This window comes from Nymphalis io, chromosome 6, assembly GCF_905147045.1.
Source record: "Nymphalis io chromosome 6, ilAglIoxx1.1, whole genome shotgun sequence".
Taxonomy (NCBI): Eukaryota; Metazoa; Arthropoda; class Insecta; order Lepidoptera; family Nymphalidae; genus Nymphalis; species Nymphalis io.
The window spans coordinates 13,005,153-13,024,534 of record NC_065893.1 but is presented as its reverse complement, the minus strand read 5'-3'; the positions used below and the strand labels follow the sequence as shown (position 1 = coordinate 13,024,534).

Here is a 19,382-nt window from a genome sequence, read left to right as displayed (position 1 = left end):
ACAAATATTTGAAGGATGCACAAAAAGTCATTTTGTTAGTTATTATTTATTTCTTACAATTATTGTATTACAGACAAATTACAAATTGACAATATAACATTTCAAGTTAGCACCATGTGTTGTGTTTAATAAATATAATATGTATGATTTTATAACAATTGTGTTCCTTACATTATAAAATACAAATAAATTTTTGATAACTAAAGATTGTATATTTTATTTTAAATATAGTTTGTTTTTTTATATATATATAAATATAACAAACTCGTTCATATAGCCTATTATTTCATTATGGCACTTAAGGGTCCGTTCACACAGACCGGCTCGGAGAGCATCGGCCTGCTTTTTTCTTTTCACACAGACCGGGTCGTATACGCTTGGAATTGGCCGGAGCGGAGCCGCCAACTATTTCACATCGACCGGCCGGAGCCGGTCGGCTCCTTTTATTACTTCACACGAAGCGCGTTCAGGCATTTTTAATGACAAAAAAGGTGCAAATGCAAAAATAAACTTTACTACAATCACTCAAAACACTGTTTCCAACGTGATAAAAATCTGCTCTCCTCTCCGAGCCGGTCCGGGAGAGCATCGGCCTGCTTTTTTCTTTTCACACAGACCGGGTCGTATACGCTTGGAATTGGCCGGAGCGGAGCCGCCAACTAAGGGTCCGTTCACACAGACCGGCTCGGAGAGCATCGGCCTGCTTTTTTCTTTTCACACAGACCGGGTCGTATACGCTTGGAATTGGCCGGAGCGGAGCCGCCAACTATTGCTGCTTGCTACTGCGCGAGCGAGAAAGAGCACGCAAGCGGAGCCGGTCGGCTCCTTTTATTACTTCACACGAAGCGCGTTCAGGCATTTTTAATGACAAAAAAGGTGCAAATGCAAAAATAAACTTTACTACAATCACTCAAAACACTGTTTCCAACGTGATAAAAATCTGCTCTCCTCTCCGAGCCGGTCTGTGTGAACGGACCCTATTTCACATCGACCGGCCGGAGCCGGTCGGCTCCTTTTATTACTTCACACGAAGCGCGTTCAGGCATTTTTAATGACAAAAAAGGTGCAAATGCAAAAATAAACTTTACTACAATCACTCAAAACACTGTTTCCAACGTGATAAAAATCTGCTCTCCTCTCCGAGCCGGTCTGTGTGAACGGACCCTTAAGAGACCACTGTTTATTAAATAATAAATATTGGATTTTGTTAATAATTAAATAAAGGTTAATAAGAAGCCAACAATAAGGCCCTCCACGCACTAGGCAGCCTGGCTGCGCAGCTAGAGCAAGAGCGTGGGGGCCTAACACTGCTATAATTATATTGCTTATAATATTTTAGTAATTTAATTAATCTTATTGTTATATATAAAAAAATTAAAGTTGTATTTTTTTTTATTATTAAATAATCATTTTCAAATTAAGTGGTCTCTAGCATCATAAGGTTTTAGTAAAACTTTCTAACTCATATTTAAATTAAATTTGTAGTATTGTTTTGTATGAAACATTCAAATTAATTAGTCGGTTCCTTCGTTATCCTTAGTAATATTGAAAATGCGAAAGTGGATTACTTTGGTACGCTTTCAGGCCGTAACTACTCAACTGGTCATCGTGGAATTTGCATATGCATTGTCAGGGGTACAGCGAAAGATATAGGATATCTAACATCCTCACATAAATTAATATGACTTACTACAGCTTTTATTAGAACCCTACACACTCATTATATTCCAAATTTATAGAATAATATGTTCAGATTTTAGTAATGCATGGGATTATGAAATATAATAATAACAATTTTGTTTATAATGTTGTCGAGATTCAAATGTTTCTTACGTAATAGCCTCGCTGTTTTAATTTCTATTTAAGTTGATATAGCAATAACTTTTTCCATATGTCTTTGTCAATGACGAGATTGTAACATTAAGTATCATTTGATTGGCAAAATAGGCATTTAACATATTTAATTATCTTTGTCAGTCTTTAATTTATACTTCAATGAATATTGTTGTAACGTTACAAAGCTTTATAAGTTCAAGTTAATTAAAAAGTTCATATATTATACAATTATGTTGCTAATAACTCTGGTTGCACTGACATTAATGATCGAGAAATGTATGACATGTTTTGACAATGAAAGCAAGCAATGCAATAAATAACTTGTGAAGTGTAATAATAATGTTATGAAATCTTACAGTATATTTAGTATTAAAACTGTAATACTAGTAAAGGTGTTAAAATAACGATAAAATTATGCTTCTGTTATGGTGAAAACACAAATATGAAAGTAGGAAATTAGGAGCGAGCCCTGCTGGCTTTCTTGCTCTTGTCCAGCGTCTGCGGCGGTGGAGGCGGCTTAGCCGACATGTGGCGGCTGTACAGTCTGCAAGATATATTTGAGTGATAAATTAACATTATATTCAAACACATATTATTATATTATATTTATTATAATGTCATAGTAATCTGTATTATTCATTTTAATAATTAAAAAAAGATTAAAATCTTTTTTATTTACCTTTGTCTTTACCATTTAGTTATAAATAAATTACTTACACTCTATATGTCTCGGAACGCAAGTAGTCAAGTACATGTGACGGTCCCAGCTTCAATTGGTCTTCGATTGGTGGAACCCAGAAGTTACCTTCCAATCTCAGTACTGATTTATTACTGGCAAGGTCCAATGTACCTGGAATTTTTTATATCCCGATTAATCACTTAAATTATTTTATAAATTTTACTAATAAGTCACATTTGAATTCACAGTATTATCAATTTTACCTATTTCTGGTGGTAGGACAACAAGACGGTTGCCTTGTAAATGCAATTCCCTTAATCGGGCCAACTGACCAAGCTCTTTTGGTACTTCTATTAAATCATTTTCTCGCATTGAAAGCTACAATAAAAAATATTTATTTAATAAAATATATTTCAATAATTATTATAATAAATAAAAGGCAATATATTTTTCAGTTACATAAAATGTAAACCTCAAATTATCATAAATTATAATTATTAATAATAACATTTTCCTTGAATTTCAGCGGTATTAATGAGGAAAATATCAAAGTATTAATACCTACAATTTGTAAATTCTTTAAGTTGCCAATCTCCGTTGGTAGGAATTCAAAGTCATTATCTCCCAAATACAATGCTCGGAGACTTTCTGAAATAAGCAATTATGAACAATTAGTAAATCTTTCTGACATTTATCGATATTTTAATTCCACTTGACTACCATTCATCGATAAAAACTGGCCTATGACACTATCCAGCCCATAAACTATATCTTAGCAAAAAATCTATATAAAAGGACAACGTAGACTAGACATTGGCACATTTATAATAGTAGGTATATAACTCACCCATCATGAAGAAATTTCCGGGTAGAGTCTGCTCTTTTAAATTGTTATACGTCAAATCCAAAATTTCCAAAACCGGGAACGCTCCAAAGCCTCTTGGTAGAGTGTACAGTCGGTTGAGCGACACATTTAAAATTCGAAGCTTTGGCAACGATGATAAGCTGATTGGCAATTCTTCGATGTGGTTATTAGCAAGATTAAGAATCTCCAAATTAATAAGGTTTGCTAGTCCGGCAGGAACGACTTGCAGCTTGTTGTGACTCAATGTTAAACGTGTAATATTCTCGAGACTAACTGAAATACAGACAATGATAAGTTTTTAGTTCGACAAGTAAGTAAACGTTTAAACAGAATTTTAATTACGAAGTATGTAACTTTTAAGTATTGTATTCGTTAATCCCACGTAACTTCTATGAATTAGATCATCAACGAAATTGGAATATTATTTATAAAGTATTTTTTTATATGTAAATCAGTTTTTAAATTGTCTTTTGAACAATTTTAATTCAATTTATATTTATTTTATTTATGTATACAAAAAATATCCTAATATAAATAGAAAAAAAATAAAAAACAACACTTGTTAAACTCGTAGCAAACTTGTTGTGCTATATAAGGGAAAACTAGTTTTAGAACGTCCAACTCACATAGTCCAGGTATTTCGTCTAAGCTTGAAATGCCTTTATCCACTAAATCAATTTCTGGATTATTTATTTCTTTCGCTTCTTCAATCACTTTTTTAGCTTTCGACATTTTGGCAGTGTTTGGAATACAGGAAACAGGCGGAGGATGACTCATTGTAGTAGGTACGTTATGCGTTTTAGAGCGACAAAAATATTTTAACCAATAAGAGCTGGTTGTTTTTTATTTACCTTGCTTTGGTTGGACAAAATACAAATAAAACAAATTGAGTGATGTAGATAACATTAAAGTATACAGATATTTCAATATTTTTATTTAATAATTTATTAAGAGGTTTTGATCATTATTTAAAGATATAACTTTTGTTTTTTTTTACAAAAGAAATTATATCTTTATCTTACAATTATATAAAACTATAATGGGTATTTCTTTGGTTTGATATTTATTGATAATTCAGTTCAATGCTTTGTATATTATTAATATTTTTTTTTACATCCAAATCGGAACAAATGAGTGGAATTAAAAATATTGAATTGGTATTGTTTAGCATTTCAAAATATTAAAGATTAAATTATTGTCAAATTATATAATTATTATTATATTTTTGGTACTGGTATTGATATTGAATTTTGTGACTTTGACAATTGACAGTTATTTTGAGCAAGGTACAAGGGTCAACTAAACGAGTCTACAGCTGTTTATCGTTTTATTGTTGGTTGAATGTAAATTTGCACTGGGTTTTCTTGTTATCTATTAACAGCCAGTATTCATTCTTTGATTCTTGTGTTCGTTTAAATACTAAAGTTTTGCCGTAAATTTAGAGTATCTATAACTATTGTTATCATTGGAATTATTTTGATAACAATTATGTTGACAAGTTAATTGATTTGCTTGTAAGAAAATTAAGATTTACGATATCATACTTAATTAGATTCTTTCCGAATTATTAAACGGCATAGGTAAGTAAAATTTTATTTTAAACTAAAGTAATTTTCATGAGTCATGTTAAATAAGTTTCATGTTTTTTATAGTATTTGTGTTTTTTACGAACAATGTTTTTGTTAATAAAATGTGATTTTTAACTAACATTGGCTTATGTGTCTGAAGTAATGAATAAAACAATTTCACATTATTTGTAAAAGTTTTGTACTAATTTAAAATCATATCAATGACATTTAAAAAAATCATTAGTGAATTAAGTATAAAAATTTAATTTATACACACTGTCATTCTTTGTTCTCTAGACATGAGTGAGCGTCCACAGCCATTGAAAGCTGTAAACCGGTTTTTTGAAGGGAAGGAACCATGGCAGATAGTTACCATGACTGCTTCATCAGTGCTGGCTATAGTTTGGGCACACAGTCTTTACAACGCAAAGGACAGTAAGTAAAAGTCAAATATACTTTCTTTTTTTTTGCGGAAAAGTTCATTTTGCTGCAAGGATTCAGAGCTTAATCCATCGCACTATCTTACGCAGGCCAGTAGATAAACACAGACAGAATTCCATATGCCATAAGCAGATTTTCTCATAATTTATTCCTTTACCTACACATAAGACAAATTAAGCACATGAACATTCAGAACCATTGGGGCTATCGCTAATATACATATAATAAAAAATATCACTTTATTGCCATGGTATTGTATGCCATGCCATACAACCCGGGTTCCTTCAAACGAGGCATGAAGAGGCATTTTGCGGGCCGGCAAGGCGAAGGCGGCTAGTGCAGAACATTTTTCCCGTCTGTACTGGCCGTCGTCGCGTTTGGACTCTACTACCACTTACCATCAGGTGGAGTAGAGTCATTTGCCCTCCCGGCGAATATAAAAAAAAAAAATGAAATAATACACAAGTTTTTAATATGTAATTAATTTGACACAACAATCTATAATTAACACTAAAAGTTATATACCTTTAAAGGTTATATATAAATAATAATGCAATTTAAAAACATTTTATTGAAGCGGCCATTAAATACTTTTAAATAACTAATTTTTATGGTAACAATATAAACAAATAACACATCATAAGAATTGACGGGCCGGTTGGAGTGGTTGGTAGATACTAGCCTTTCACCCCGAAGGTTGTGAGTTCGATTCCCACCCAGGACAGACATTTGTGTGCATGAACATGTCTGCTTGTCCTGAGTCTGGGTGTAATTATCTATATAAGTATGTATTTACAAAAGAAAAGTAGTATATGTAGTATATCGATTGTCTGGTTTCCATAGTACAAACCCCAAGTATCCCAAACTAAGCACATGGAACGGATGGCCAAATGTGCCCATCTGATCCACGTGTGGCCATAATGTCCCAGGGTATTATTATAATTATTATTAGAATGACTATAAAGGTTAGTAATTACTATTCAAGTTTAGAATTCCATATGATAGACATAGTTATATACAACAACTGCCCTATATGTATACACAACAACACAAATTTATGATTCTATTTTATATAATTTATCAGTTGTTGAAACGAAACTTCTTTATGCATGCTTGGGACAATCTTGGTCTTGGAATGCACCTCATTAGTCGAGCAGCGCTTTTGTTGTCAATATGTGTACGTGAAACAGAATTCAAGGCTGTGGAAGTAAAGGCATATTTTGATTTTCTTTTTAAATTTCATTCAAAGATATTGAATACTTAGTGTAAAAATGTTTGCTTGTCTGTCTGTGTATATCCCAATATATGTAAATTGTTGGCAGTTTATTGATAAATAAATAAAAACAGGAATTTGGGCTTATTTCCTTAAAACAGCATCTTCACATTCGTCTCGTATTGAAAATATGTTAGGCGTTGATTTCCTGTAATTATTCTTCATCACTAGCTCTGAATGATGTCTGGCCACATTATTTGGTTTTAGCTTTGCGTTCTTTCCACTAGGCCATGTCATAAAGATATTTAATTATATTCTATAAATGTTGTTATTTTTTTTTTATCTCGTGGTGCAATTCTAACATATTCATCATATGAACATGACTTGCAATGTGGATCATTGTTATTTGAGTTCGTAATTTCATTTCATTAGTCATATAGTGAGGTACGACTAATAATAGATAAAATTAATGACAATTTCATTTTAGTCCGGACTCAGCATTGGTGTTTGTTTTTAAATATTGTGCAATGGTAATTCTTTTAATTAAATTATATCACACCAGTATTGATCTAAGTGATCTACTGAGCTGTGCTAATTTTCCGATTTACACGCTCCATGGGTGTTTTTGTCATCGCTCTTTGGAATATTTCTGAATTGTGAAGTTTTAAAGTCAATTTTTAATTCTTACGAACATTATAAATGTGAAACTGAGTTTGTTTGTTTGGCACGCTTTCACGTCTTAACTACTCAACCGAGCATCATGAAATTTTACATACAATATGTTGTCTAGGGTACAGAAAATGATACGTCAGAGCGTCACGGTAGCATGCGAAAGCGATCCCGTTGCGCTCCTCGTTAAGACGGAAAGGATACCGCTGGTTTTTTAGTGGTCCGATGTTCGGGGCGCACTCGGTGCCTTGGACACCGGTGAGTGCCACCTACCCCCCCACTGTTTCCGTGGGGAAACAGTGCTTCCAGCGCTAAAAAAAAGGGTATAGAAAATGACATAGAGTACTCAACACCTCTCCTTCCCCCCTTACACGCTGGCAGACTACGAGCCGCGGGCAGAATCTACTTCCAAATAAATTTTAATGGGAACTAGTTTCTATGTGTGTGCATGTGAGGCGAATATAAAATATAAATAAAATGGTTACTAACTTGGTGTCAGTGTGCACATCAAGCAAAAACTTGATAGATCAAAATGCGTTTTTACTTATTACTTTTTAAGATTTCTTGATCTATTTGTTATGAAAATGTAATACGAGAATAACAATTAAATATACAATAAAATAAAACAAAGTTGTTATGTAACTATACTCTATAGGCACACCACCACTATTACAAACAAGAAAACAAAAGCCTGTCTATGGCTTAGTGGATAGAATATGTGGCTCTTAAACGACGACCGCGGTTTTATATCCATGCAAGCACCATAAAGTTTCAAGTGCTTTTGTTGTGTGTACATATATCTCGTGTTCGGCGTTAAAGGGTAAATGTACGCATTGAAAGAACACATCGACCCAAAAATCTTAAGGAAATCTGCATGAGGCCCATGAAATTCGTATATCGTATATCTTGCTATGGTATAGTGTGGTGACTACAGCTTGCCTTAAAAGAGAATTCCTTTACCCAGTTTTTGGATATTTTTACTTTTTACTTTGACAAAGTAGTAATTTATGCTATAAGTTAGCGTTAACTGCGCTTCAAAACCTGTGCCATAGCTACCAACGTATCGGATAATATTTGAATTGTTTTTCTAATCATCAGAAACCCTTGACCTCCTTAGTAATATGATAAATAAATAAAGATTACGGTTGAATTTAGATGACTTAATTTATTTGTTACTTAAATTTAAATCATAATTGTTGTTTTCGAATACAAATGCTCTGGTTCTGGTACAAATAAAAATCGATATATTTCTCGAAGTTTCTCTGTGTGTGGTGATCCGACAGAGAACCAAAGTTAGCGACATAACCCAATGGCTTAGTAAGCTAAAGTGACAGTGGGCTGGACACATATGTCGCAGAACCGACAACCGTTAGAATAGACGTGTTTTGGAGTGAAGACCACGCCTTGGCAAACGTAGCGTAGGACGCCCTCCGGCTAGGTGGAGTGATGATATTCGCAAAGTGGCTGGCAGCGGATGGAAATTGAGAGCTGAGCATCGAGCTCAGTGGCGTGCCATTGGAGAGACCTATGTCCAGCAGTGGACGATGAAAGGATGATGATGATGATATTTCTACATATCATTTTATTGAACTTCATTACATTTAAAGAGTAGTTTACGATGAAATATTCTTAAATATTCAAAATAATTTCGAGATATTTCGCAAGAATTTATTTTACCATCTTTATCATTTAATTATATTTGATTTAGTTTTTCTTCACACTTCAACTTTATCACGTATACATAGAAATGGAAATAAAATTGTAATGGCGGCTTAATGGGGGTACTCAGGGGTTTCTAATATAGCTCAGTGAGTTATATTAGAAAATTCATACATACATACGTTAGTTATTTATCAGCCGATGGGGTCGTTTTAGCCTCACTAAAAAAAAGTTTTTATACTGTTAAGTACAAATTATTATTACAGACATAATTTATGGTCATTAATGAACAACATAGGTATGTGAAAAAATGTGGAAATTATTTAAATCTTGCCAAAAAATTCTGGACATGTATGGTTTAAAGAATTGCAGATACGTTGTTGTACCACGATTATGACGATATGCTTGCTTTGTTCTATTATTATCGTTTGTAAGCGAAGCAATTAAAACAGCTCAACATTTCGTTTAAGTAGAATTATATTAATAAAAAACAAAATGCCGTTGGAAATACGTTTTATTTTGTTGTTTAACTGTCTTTAGAATATTTTCTTTTTCTAATTTATTTTAAGAAGGGCCCACAGATACTGGCACTGTAAAAAAATATAATCAGTCACACAAAGTATTTCTGTCTACCACTAGAATAAATGCCAAGTGGGTGGTACCAACATTCTGGCACAACTTACAAACGGTAGTCTTCTATTTACTCGTGTAACTCTTTATATTGCTAGAAATGTTTCATGAAATGTTATACAATTTTTAAAAAGCCGAGATGCCCAGTGGTAAGAACGCGTGTATCTTAACCGATGATCGTGGGTTCAAACGCGGGCTGTAACCACTGAATTTTCATGTGCTTAATTTGTGATTATAATTCATCTTGACGATGACGGAAAACATCGTGAGGAAACCTGCATGTGCCGATTTTCACTGAAATTCTGCCACATGTGCTTTCCACCAACTCGTATTGGAGCAGTGTGGTGGAATAAGCTCCAAACCTTCTCCTCGAAAAGGGAGAGGAGGCCTTAACCCAGCTGTGGGACATTCACAGGCTGTTACTGTATACAATTAACGTTGACTTCAAACGGTTTTTAAATATGTAAAAACTCTCATTGCGCTACAAAAATAGTTTCAATGTATATATTTTTACTATATGATATTAGTTATACTTGAAGGATCATCATATTTTAACTTATACAATTTTAGTGGATTAAACAGACATTTTTTTCTAAACCTAGCCGTCACGGTGAGGTTACGAAGAGAGTTCTTCAGATGGCTCCGTCAAGTGCCAATGGTTCGCCGAAAGATAGAAGAAAGAATGGCTGATATCAAGAAAGGTTTCAAGAAGGACGTGGCGAAAAGACTGGCCGGTATGACCATATACCGTGAACTTCCAGAACGTGGGCTTACAGCTGTAGAAGTCGCTGAGGAAGTCAAAAAACATCTTACTCTAGGTAAGATAAAATCGAATTAAAACTATGACAATAAATTACTTTAGAACGAACAGATCAAACCTGTGCTTCTAGTATCATGAAATATCGTAAAAGTGCGCAAAGTTCGAAGTGAGCAAATAATTTTGCACCTTATATATTTGTTTCCGATTGTTGACTGTTGTTTTTCAATACATATTCACTAAATAAACTTATTAGAAATAAATAAATAAAAAAAAACATTTGGAAATAGGCAACCGTGGCCTAAAATGCATTTCTAATGTAGATAAGAAATATGTTTTAACTTGACAAAACATCGCGTGGAAGCGGTACCTCCAATGCGATAGTCAACGGGTAAGGGCTACCATAGAAACGTATGTAGGCAATATATTACAATGGCCACTAATTCATACTACGTTTCACGTTTTCACCTAAGAATTATTGAATTATAATTGAAAATAGTAAAATTTATAATTCCTTAATCAATGATAAACTAACTAATTAACTCGAGATAATATTATAATTATATTTAATTGAATTTTATTTTAATTTTACTTATACTTACTATTTGGTACGTTTAGTTTTTTGTGATTTTATTTTGTTGGTATTTAATATGTGCGATGATGGAATTATTATTATGGCAAATAAAACTTTATTGTTATTATTAAATGTACAAGATATTTGTCTCAGGTTCATACGATTGGAAAAGCGGTAACGTATCCGGGGCCGTGTACCACGTGAACGAGGACATCAGCGAAGTGGCGTGCGCCGCGTACTCGCTGACCGCGTACACGAACCCGCTGCACGCGGACGTGTTCCCGGGGATCAACAAGATGGAAGCGGAAATTGTACGGATGACGATCAACTTGTTCCACGGCGACGACGACTGCTGTGGGACGGTACGTACCTCGATACTTTTCTCTAGTGTATTTTTTGGTCTAGTGTATTTTTCGCATTGCCAAGTGTAGAGATCTAGAGACTTTACAGATGATCGCGAGTGATTCGGGCACGGCTGACTTTTTATTTTGCTTGGCTATTAAACTATAAGGTTGAAATAATTATAGCCTTATACTTGTGATGCACCGCTGAGCACGAGATAAACACAGTTAAGCACATGAAAATTCAGTGACGCTTGCCTGGGTTTTCACCCGCAATCATCGGTCACGCATTACACTGGGCCATCAGTGAAAGGAATAAGGTCACTTTGCTTGGTAAAACTCAACGTCCAGTCAAACGGGATGAGAATTAAAAAAAAACATTAGTCATCCTTGGATAGACCTATCTTTGTATTTCATTAAAAGCATTAACATCGCAAAATGCTGAATCATTGAGGATATGTCTCGTTAAAATGTTTTTAAAACGAATTTTCCTTAAAGTTGGTCACGCGCTATTAGTGTCGACGATAGTGCTCACACGCTTTGTTAAGATGTTGTGCGTATTTAATTGCTAAGTTTAGGCAAATGCAACACAGTGCTATGCCTGTGTGCGCCATTCACGCACACTGCTGTAGATCTAGCATAGTGATCGCGTTAATAATTTCAATACTTTATCCATAAACATAATATGTTCAGGTAATTAGGCACTATACAATTATTTTATCATATTATTTGATAATAAGACTGGTTATTATTTACTGGTGGTAGAGCTTTGTGCAAGCTCGTCTGGGTAGGTACCACCTACTCATCAGATTTTCTACCGCGAAACAGCAATACTTGGTATTGTTGTGTTCCGGTTTGAAGGGTGAGTGACCAGTGTAATTATAGGCACAAGGGACATAACATCTTAGTTCCCACGGTTGGTGGTAGTCAGACTATTTAAAGACCTCTCTATAAGATATTTCGATAAAACGTCGCAACACGCTAATCTGCTCATCTCTAAGGCCTGCATGTATAGCCCCTTAGAGCTACTTAAAAGGACCCGTAGGCGACCTAAGCCCGTCCTACTCGATCCCGTCGATAGACTCACCGCTGCCAACATGTACTTGTTAGGGAACACAAATAACACACACCGACCCCGCCGGCGGGGTCGACGACCCTCTTACGTTACGTCCCGTCAACGCTTAGGCGTATGACGGCGCTTATAATGCACACGTCCCTCCCTCCCGATTTCAACGGAGTCCTAAGCCGAGGTCCGGCCTCACAGGCCACACCCTTAGGACGTCCGTCTCTCTTGAGCCCTGTGTGGCTCCCAACATCCGGCTGAGTTCAACTCGCCCATCCCGCCCGGTGACGCTGTAGAGGCCAGTAAGGCCAACAGTAATACACAAACCGAAAAAAAAGGATTAGTGATGTAAGCGATGGTTAACATTTCTTACAATGCCAATGTCTATGGGCGTTGGTGACCACTTCCCATCTGGTGGCCCATATGCTAATAGAAAGGCGGACGAGCATATGGGCATATGCTCGTCCGCCTTTCTATTCTATAAAATTTCATAATACAGTTTAAAATCTCGACATTAAAAAGAAACATGTTGTAAGTATGCAAATTATCTCACTACAGTGCCATTGTAAAATAGTGAATGTACAATTAGATACAATAGTATAATATACTGTTACCATGACGTCATGATAGAGCTATAAGACAAAGTAATTTGTAGGGATTGGGAATAAATATTTTTTTACATACCTCAGTGCATGTCCTTTGATGGTTATTGAAGTGGTCTCTTTATTTTACTCTGATAATTGACTGACAGACATTTCTGTCGTATTTATAATGATTCCGGTCTTAGTTATTCATAAAGACATATTGAATTTTTGCTATTTTTGGTTAATTTGTGTTTATATTTCATCTTGTATTGGGCGGCGAAGGGAAACATTGTGAGGAAATCTACTTGTTTTATGAAAATATCCAACAGAATTGAAGCAGCGTGGTAGAATAAAAAAGCCCCAATGCCTAGCCGATGTTTATTTATTTTCATTCTTAGGTAACAACTGGTGGCACGGAGTCCATTATGATGGCTTGCAAGGCGTTCCGAGATTTAGCTTACAGCAAGGGCATTAGCAACCCTCAAATGATTTTGCCGGTAACTGCGCACACGGCCTTCGATAAGGCGGCGCAATACCTGGGCATATCAGTGGTCACCGTGCCCGTGTCGAGCGAGACTTACACCGTCGACGTGGACGCGGTGCGACGGGCCATCGGCAGGAGAACTTGCATGGTGAGTCCCAAATAGTGCTATTATAAAATTTAATTTCGAGATCACGTTTTAAAATATTGGCTACTTTTAATACTCTACTGATCCCCTTCGGAGCGCAGCCGTCTCGAAAGCTTCATACCTAGGAGCGTCGAAATGTAATCGCAAACTCCGTGGACGGTTCGTCAGACGCACGTAACACCTCAACCCCCAGATAGTGGGGTCGGCGCCGAACTTCCCGTACGGCACGATGGACGACATCGCGGCGCTGTCGGCGCTGGCGGCGCGCGCGCGCGTGGCGCTGCACGTGGACGCGTGCCTGGGCGGCTTCGTGGGCGCCTTCATGCCGCGCGCCGGCCACGCGCTGCCGCCCTTCGACTTCCGCCTGCCCGGCGTCGCCAGCATCTCCGCCGACACGCACAAGGTGAGCCCTCCGGCGTCGTCGGTACCGGTGCTTCTATTACGTCATCTAGTTACGTGGCACGGGCTGTACTTTTATCCATTCTTTTTCTTATTTTACATATACCAATAAAGTAACTAACTAAGATAATTATCTCAATTATCACATAAAACGGGCTCGAAATGTTTTGTTGAACTTGTCTGCTCTGCTGACCGTTCTATTTCCTCAAAGTTTGTAAATATTTATAAATAATATCTTTAAAATTCATGGAGCGGCTATTAAATCGTTCGCCCGTTCTTATAACATTGGTGATTGTTGCTGTAAATTGCCTTCATTTCTCTCTAGTCACATCTCACTCCATCATTAGTTTTATTTTGTCATATCTAACACTTACTAATTAATATATTCGGCTCTCTGAATAATATATTCAGATTTTGACAATCGTTTTATTTTCAACTTTTCAACAAGTGTTGCTTTCAAATTTCCTCATACATACTCTTTTTCTACTCTGTACTCTATCTTGTATTCTTTTCATATTACCATGTAGGCTGAATGCTTCCTGATATGTACACTTCGACAAAACCTTTTAAATTATTCTTATAATTTATTGCGCACCAAATAAATAGATCAGAATCTTAAAATTTATACTTTTTTACGTTGTATTGATTGGGTGTATCGTTTTTCGCAGTACGGCTACGCCCCCAAGGGCACGTCGGTGGTGGTGTACCGGCGCGCGAGCGTGCGGCACCACCAGTACACCGTCACCACCGACTGGCCGGGTGGAGTGTACGGGTCGCCCACCGTCAACGGTAACTAAAACGCTGTATTGACTACTCAACTAATGGGCCCTGACTCTCTTTTGAGCAAAGGTGCATCTTCTAAAGGCTTTCTGCCTTGGTCCAGAAGACTTACATGGTTTGGTTTCGACCTTGTCACAATTCAGACTGTAATATGATGGGCAGGTTTCAGCACAATGTTTTCCTTCACCATCCAACACGAAATAAATTATGATATCATATATATTGCTCTATACTATAATACTCCTAAAATATGATCTCCAAAAACGGAGATCTCACAACTATAGGTGAGTTTTATCAAAGGATAAGTTAATTATGAACTAAAATCTTTTGATTTTTTTTTTTAATTTCCTAGTAAAATCGGTTAATTAACTTTAAAATTACAACTTATACTTACGCTACTTGACCAACGCGTGGGCGGGCAGGCAGTCGCGCGGGCGGGCTGATCGCGGCGTGCTGGGCCACCATGATGTTCGTGGGCGTCGAGCGCTACGTGCAGATGACGAAGGAGATCGTCTCCGTGGCGCGCTACATCGAAGCCGAGTGAGTTTTCATTTCATAATCGGAGAAAAATTTTAAAACTCGTGATACATAATCTTTTGGTGGGGAACCGGGTTAGCTTGTCGACGCTTATCGTGATCGGTTGATAAGGTCAATGAAAATGATAATCGCTTACCTGAGATCATTGGCTCGTCAAAAAATCTTTGCATATTTCTATTGCATATACTAAAAAAGTTAAAACTTTGTACGACAACTGAAATCATTTGAATAGTTAAACGAAACAAGCATCAATCAACAGTAACAGCCTGTTAATGTCCCACTGCTGGGCTAAAGCCTCCTCTCCCTTTTGTAGGAGAAGGTTTGGAGCTTATTTCTATTAACATCAATCAACAATAATGTTCATTTTAAATTTTCATAGATTACGAAAAATCGAGGGCATATTTATATTCGGCAAGCCGGCCACTACGGTGATCGCGTTCGGCTCCAAAACTTTCGACGTGTTCAAGTTGGCGGATAAGTTGCACAAGAAGGGATGGAGCTTGAATGCCCTGCAGTTCCCTTCAGGGTAAGCTTAGATTTTTACCTCGTGGAACCGAACTATTTTCCCCCTTATACTAGTCACGTTAGTTAGTTTGAGTTAGGATCTAGGTTAAGAGGAATATATATATAATATAATATAATATAATATAATATAATATAATATAATATAATATCCTGGGACATTATTCACACACGGCCATCTGATCCCAAATTAAGCTTGTACAAAGCTTGAACTATGGAAACCAGACAACTGATATACTACATATACTACTTTTCTTTTGTAAATACATACTTATATAGATAATTACACCCAATTGGGTGTAAATTTTTTTTTTTTGTAAAATGTATTGTTATTTATGTTCCGCAGCATTCACATCGCCGTGACGCACGCGCACACGCAGGCGGGCGTAGCGGAGCGGTTCGTAGAGGACGTACGCGCCGCTACGAGCGCCTGCCTTAAGGAGGGCGGGGAGCCTGTGGAGGGGAAGGTCAGTGCCTCTAAGCCAAAATCAATATATTCAAGCAAATATGCTGAATCAAACGAATGAAGCGCCGACTCTTAATTGCTGGGTCGAGTAGTTTAGTATTTTTTTTAGTACTCGTATCTATGAGTGAATGTAACTATTTACATAGTTAGCCCATAAGCTCATCTGATACCCAAAAAATAAAAAGTTAAGAAAAATCTTAACGATTTCACCAGTAAATATATCTAATTTAAAGCCCAATTCAACTATGATTCTATGACTTGAAAGTAATGTTTATCAATTGTCATTATTAAATCTCGTATTAGACGAGTTTGAACTTTACACTCATGTATATAAAGTTGTAATCTAATTGGCACTCTTGTATTTCCAGATGGCCATATACGGCGTCGCGCAAGGCATTCCCGACCGAAGCCTCGTGTCAGACATCACGAAGTACTTCATCGATTCCATGTATTACCTACCGAAGCCGGAAGACAACGTGGAATAATGTTAAACGATTAAAACATAATGACTGTTATATTTCAAAAGGTTGTAAGCGGTTCAAACCGGTTTAAACCGGTTTTTATAAGTTGATAATGTCAAAGATATGTGTACCTACAATTAAATAAATATATTCGATTTTAGAAATCGAATATACGAACGAATACATGAATTAAATTCGATTTGGTAAGTTCAGGTTTGAATTGAAAGTTAATTTTTGAAATGTTTAATTACCTGTTTTATGAAAAACATTAATTTTATAAAATATGGATAAAAATATTTAATTTTATCTCTAAGCGAGTTATGTACTTATCTAACCAAATTTAAATTTGGCTTTAAAGAATTTTAATCTTAGTTTTACATCGGATATATACAGATAATTTATTTAAAAAAAAAACAGTTGTTGTCCAAATGATATAAATATATAAATATAATGAGAAATCTACATCCTTGAAAGTAAAAAAATTAATAATAATGGCGAAATAATCTGTGCCCTCTTATTACGTATAAAAATTGATAGAAAACAACAGCAAAAAGCCATTTATCCCGTCACTGTCCCACCGCTGGGCTAATAATTAAAGGGTTCGCTCGTACGCTACATTGCGGTTCAGTGGAAACGTATTAACGGTGTTATAGACAAGCTAAGCAAATGATAATTAAAGTAGCGCATATTTAAAGCCGTGATTATTATTTATTTTTAATTAATGAATATAGCTTACCAACTCGAGTAAATACTCAAACTCAAATTAAAAAAAAATGAAACAAATACCTTTTTGTAAATTTTTAAAATTGTACACTAAATTAAAGTCACGTACATCATTTTGTATGTATAAGTATGTATAATTTTTAATGTTTATATATTAATTGACATTCGGTACATACGATTTGTTTAAATTTTAATAGAAAAGATTAAAAAAATATGTAAATTACTTACAAGATTTCTTTGAGGACTTTTTTATTGATAAATGTTGACATCTATTGATGGAGGCATTTCGATTCTGTATAATAACGAAATATAATAATAATAATAGTGAAGTAAATAATTCCATTTGTATCTTAATATATTGTATTATGTATCAAAGATACATCTAGTACATGTCGAAGATCGATTGCTATTCGATAAAGAAGGTGGTGGTGGTAGGTGGTTTATTGTAGTCGTCATTGTGATTCTTAGTCAGTTATAAAATTAGTCTTATAGTTAGTTTGTATGTGTTGGTAGCTCAACCAGTCGTCCTACCAACTTTGTGAACAACGAGCGCAAAATAGTTCGTGTATAATCTATTCCAATGGTAGGGGAATTAAATTAAACAAAACTTGGATTTACATATTCCATCCAATTTTCTTATAGCTCTGATATATTATACTAACGTTGCTGATATTCAAAACGCCATTTTTTCACGAATCCATTATGCATACCACAGAATATTCAGATAATAATTTCTTTCACTAAATGTTGTCTGTGAGAGATATCACTATAAGATAGCCTTTGCGCGCCTTTGGTGTTTGATTAATTGTTTTCTGTTTTTCTTATGTTATCTGTTATTTATATGTTGTGCAATAAAGTATTAAATAATAATAAAAATAATATCGACCAATGACGTCACATCAGTTCAAGACCAAAGTTGTTTATCTTTAGTCCGACCATTGGAATCTACTATTGTCTTTGGTATTTCATTGTCAATCGAGCGACTACGTGTAATGTTTATAGTGTTTGATAAGCAATTGAGAAATTAACTGTTTAAATTCACTTAAAACGAATGTTATTTTGTATCAGTTTTTAGTTTTATATTATTATAAAACATTCCGATTTAAAGTAATTTAAGAAAACGATGCGTTGAATTTGAAGTAATTAATTACTTTCTATATATATTTTGCAATAAATCTTCAAAAAAGATTGCAGAAATTTTAATTTTCCATATGTTATGTTTTTTATTTTTTGTTTTTAAATAATGACCCACACACACATGCAATATTATAAAATTATATAAAGAAAAAGTTAAAGTGGAAGATAAAAAGGGCATGTTATATTGGGATTTTCTATCTCATTCGCACAGATAGAATATTGCTAAATATCTCTTACGAAGTCTACATAACAATACTTTACAAAATTATAGAAAATTTAATCGATTTTTAATGTACGTACTTGCTTATAAATTAATTAAGAGTCGGTTGGCGTGGTTGGTAGATACTTGCATTTCACGCCGAAGGTTGTAGGTTCGATTCCCACCCAGGACGATATTTGTGTGCATGAACATGTCTGTTTGTCCTGATTCTGGGTGTAATTATCTTTATAAGTATGTATTTACAAAAGAAAAGTAGTATATGTAATATATCATTTGTCTGGTTTCCATAGTACAAGCTCTGTACAAGCCTAATTTGGGATCAGATGGCCGTGTGTGAAAGATGTCCCAGGATATAATTATTATTATTATATGTATATTATTTTGAAAAAGTGAGCGGGGGTAAAAGACTCGCCACGAATGGCCATATTTTGTACGTCAAATGTTTATTTATTTAACAATAATTTTATATACATATGTTTTTTGTACTTTAAATCAACTAAAACAATGTTGTATGGTTTTATGATAATTGTAGATTTGAACAATTTTATAAAGCATTTTGATAATTGCTTTTAATATATACATTTGTGTCATATTTTAAATAAAGATATTTCACTAAATTTCGGTTTTGT

General features: G+C 35.1%; 2 protein-coding genes across 2 annotated transcripts; one reads left to right on the top strand and one right to left on the bottom strand.

Moving 5' to 3' along the window:
• Positions 1-1,194: 1,194 nt before the first annotated feature.
• On the bottom strand, positions 1,195-4,171 carry LOC126769010 (ras suppressor protein 1). The gene is made up of 6 exons (XM_050487546.1): positions 4,007-4,171; positions 3,363-3,653; positions 3,081-3,163; positions 2,779-2,893; positions 2,554-2,686; positions 1,195-2,380 (listed from the first exon to the last, which is right to left on the bottom strand). Exons 1-6 carry the CDS (start codon positions 4,155-4,157, stop codon positions 2,293-2,295), a joined length of 861 nt encoding a protein of 286 aa, XP_050343503.1. The 5' UTR covers positions 4,158-4,171; the 3' UTR covers positions 1,195-2,292.
• Positions 4,172-4,665: 494 nt separating this feature from the next.
• Positions 4,666-19,370, top strand: LOC126768925 (sphingosine-1-phosphate lyase). The gene is made up of 11 exons (XM_050487388.1): positions 4,666-4,960; positions 5,246-5,383; positions 10,163-10,378; positions 11,045-11,253; positions 13,278-13,511; positions 13,702-13,911; positions 14,576-14,696; positions 15,110-15,227; positions 15,604-15,750; positions 16,093-16,213; positions 16,581-19,370. The coding sequence occupies exons 2-11, from the start codon at positions 5,248-5,250 to the stop codon at positions 16,695-16,697; spliced, it is 1,629 nt and encodes a 542-aa protein (XP_050343345.1). The 5' UTR covers positions 4,666-4,960; positions 5,246-5,247; the 3' UTR covers positions 16,698-19,370.
• The last annotated feature ends 12 nt before the right edge of the window (positions 19,371-19,382 follow it).

Bases quoted from the DNA above. Each gene is read 5' to 3' on its own strand.
- LOC126768925 (XM_050487388.1), top strand. From the start codon at position 5,248: ATGAGTGAGCGTCCACAGCCATTGAAAGCTGTAAACCGGTTTTTTGAA. The intron at 11,254-13,277 runs GTACGTACCTCG...TTTCATTCTTAG, and splicing joins ACGACGACTGCTGTGGGACG to GTAACAACTGGTGGCACGGA. The intron at 15,751-16,092 runs GTAAGCTTAGAT...TATGTTCCGCAG, and splicing joins GCCCTGCAGTTCCCTTCAGG to CATTCACATCGCCGTGACGC.
- LOC126769010 (XM_050487546.1), bottom strand. From the start codon at position 4,157: ATGAGTCATCCTCCGCCTGTTTCCTGTATTCCAAACACTGCCAAAATG. The intron at 3,654-4,006 runs GTGAGTTGGACG...TCTGTATTTCAG, and splicing joins AGACGAAATACCTGGACTAT to TTAGTCTCGAGAATATTACA. The intron at 3,164-3,362 runs GTGAGTTATATA...TGCTTATTTCAG, and splicing joins CGGAAATTTCTTCATGATGG to AAAGTCTCCGAGCATTGTAT.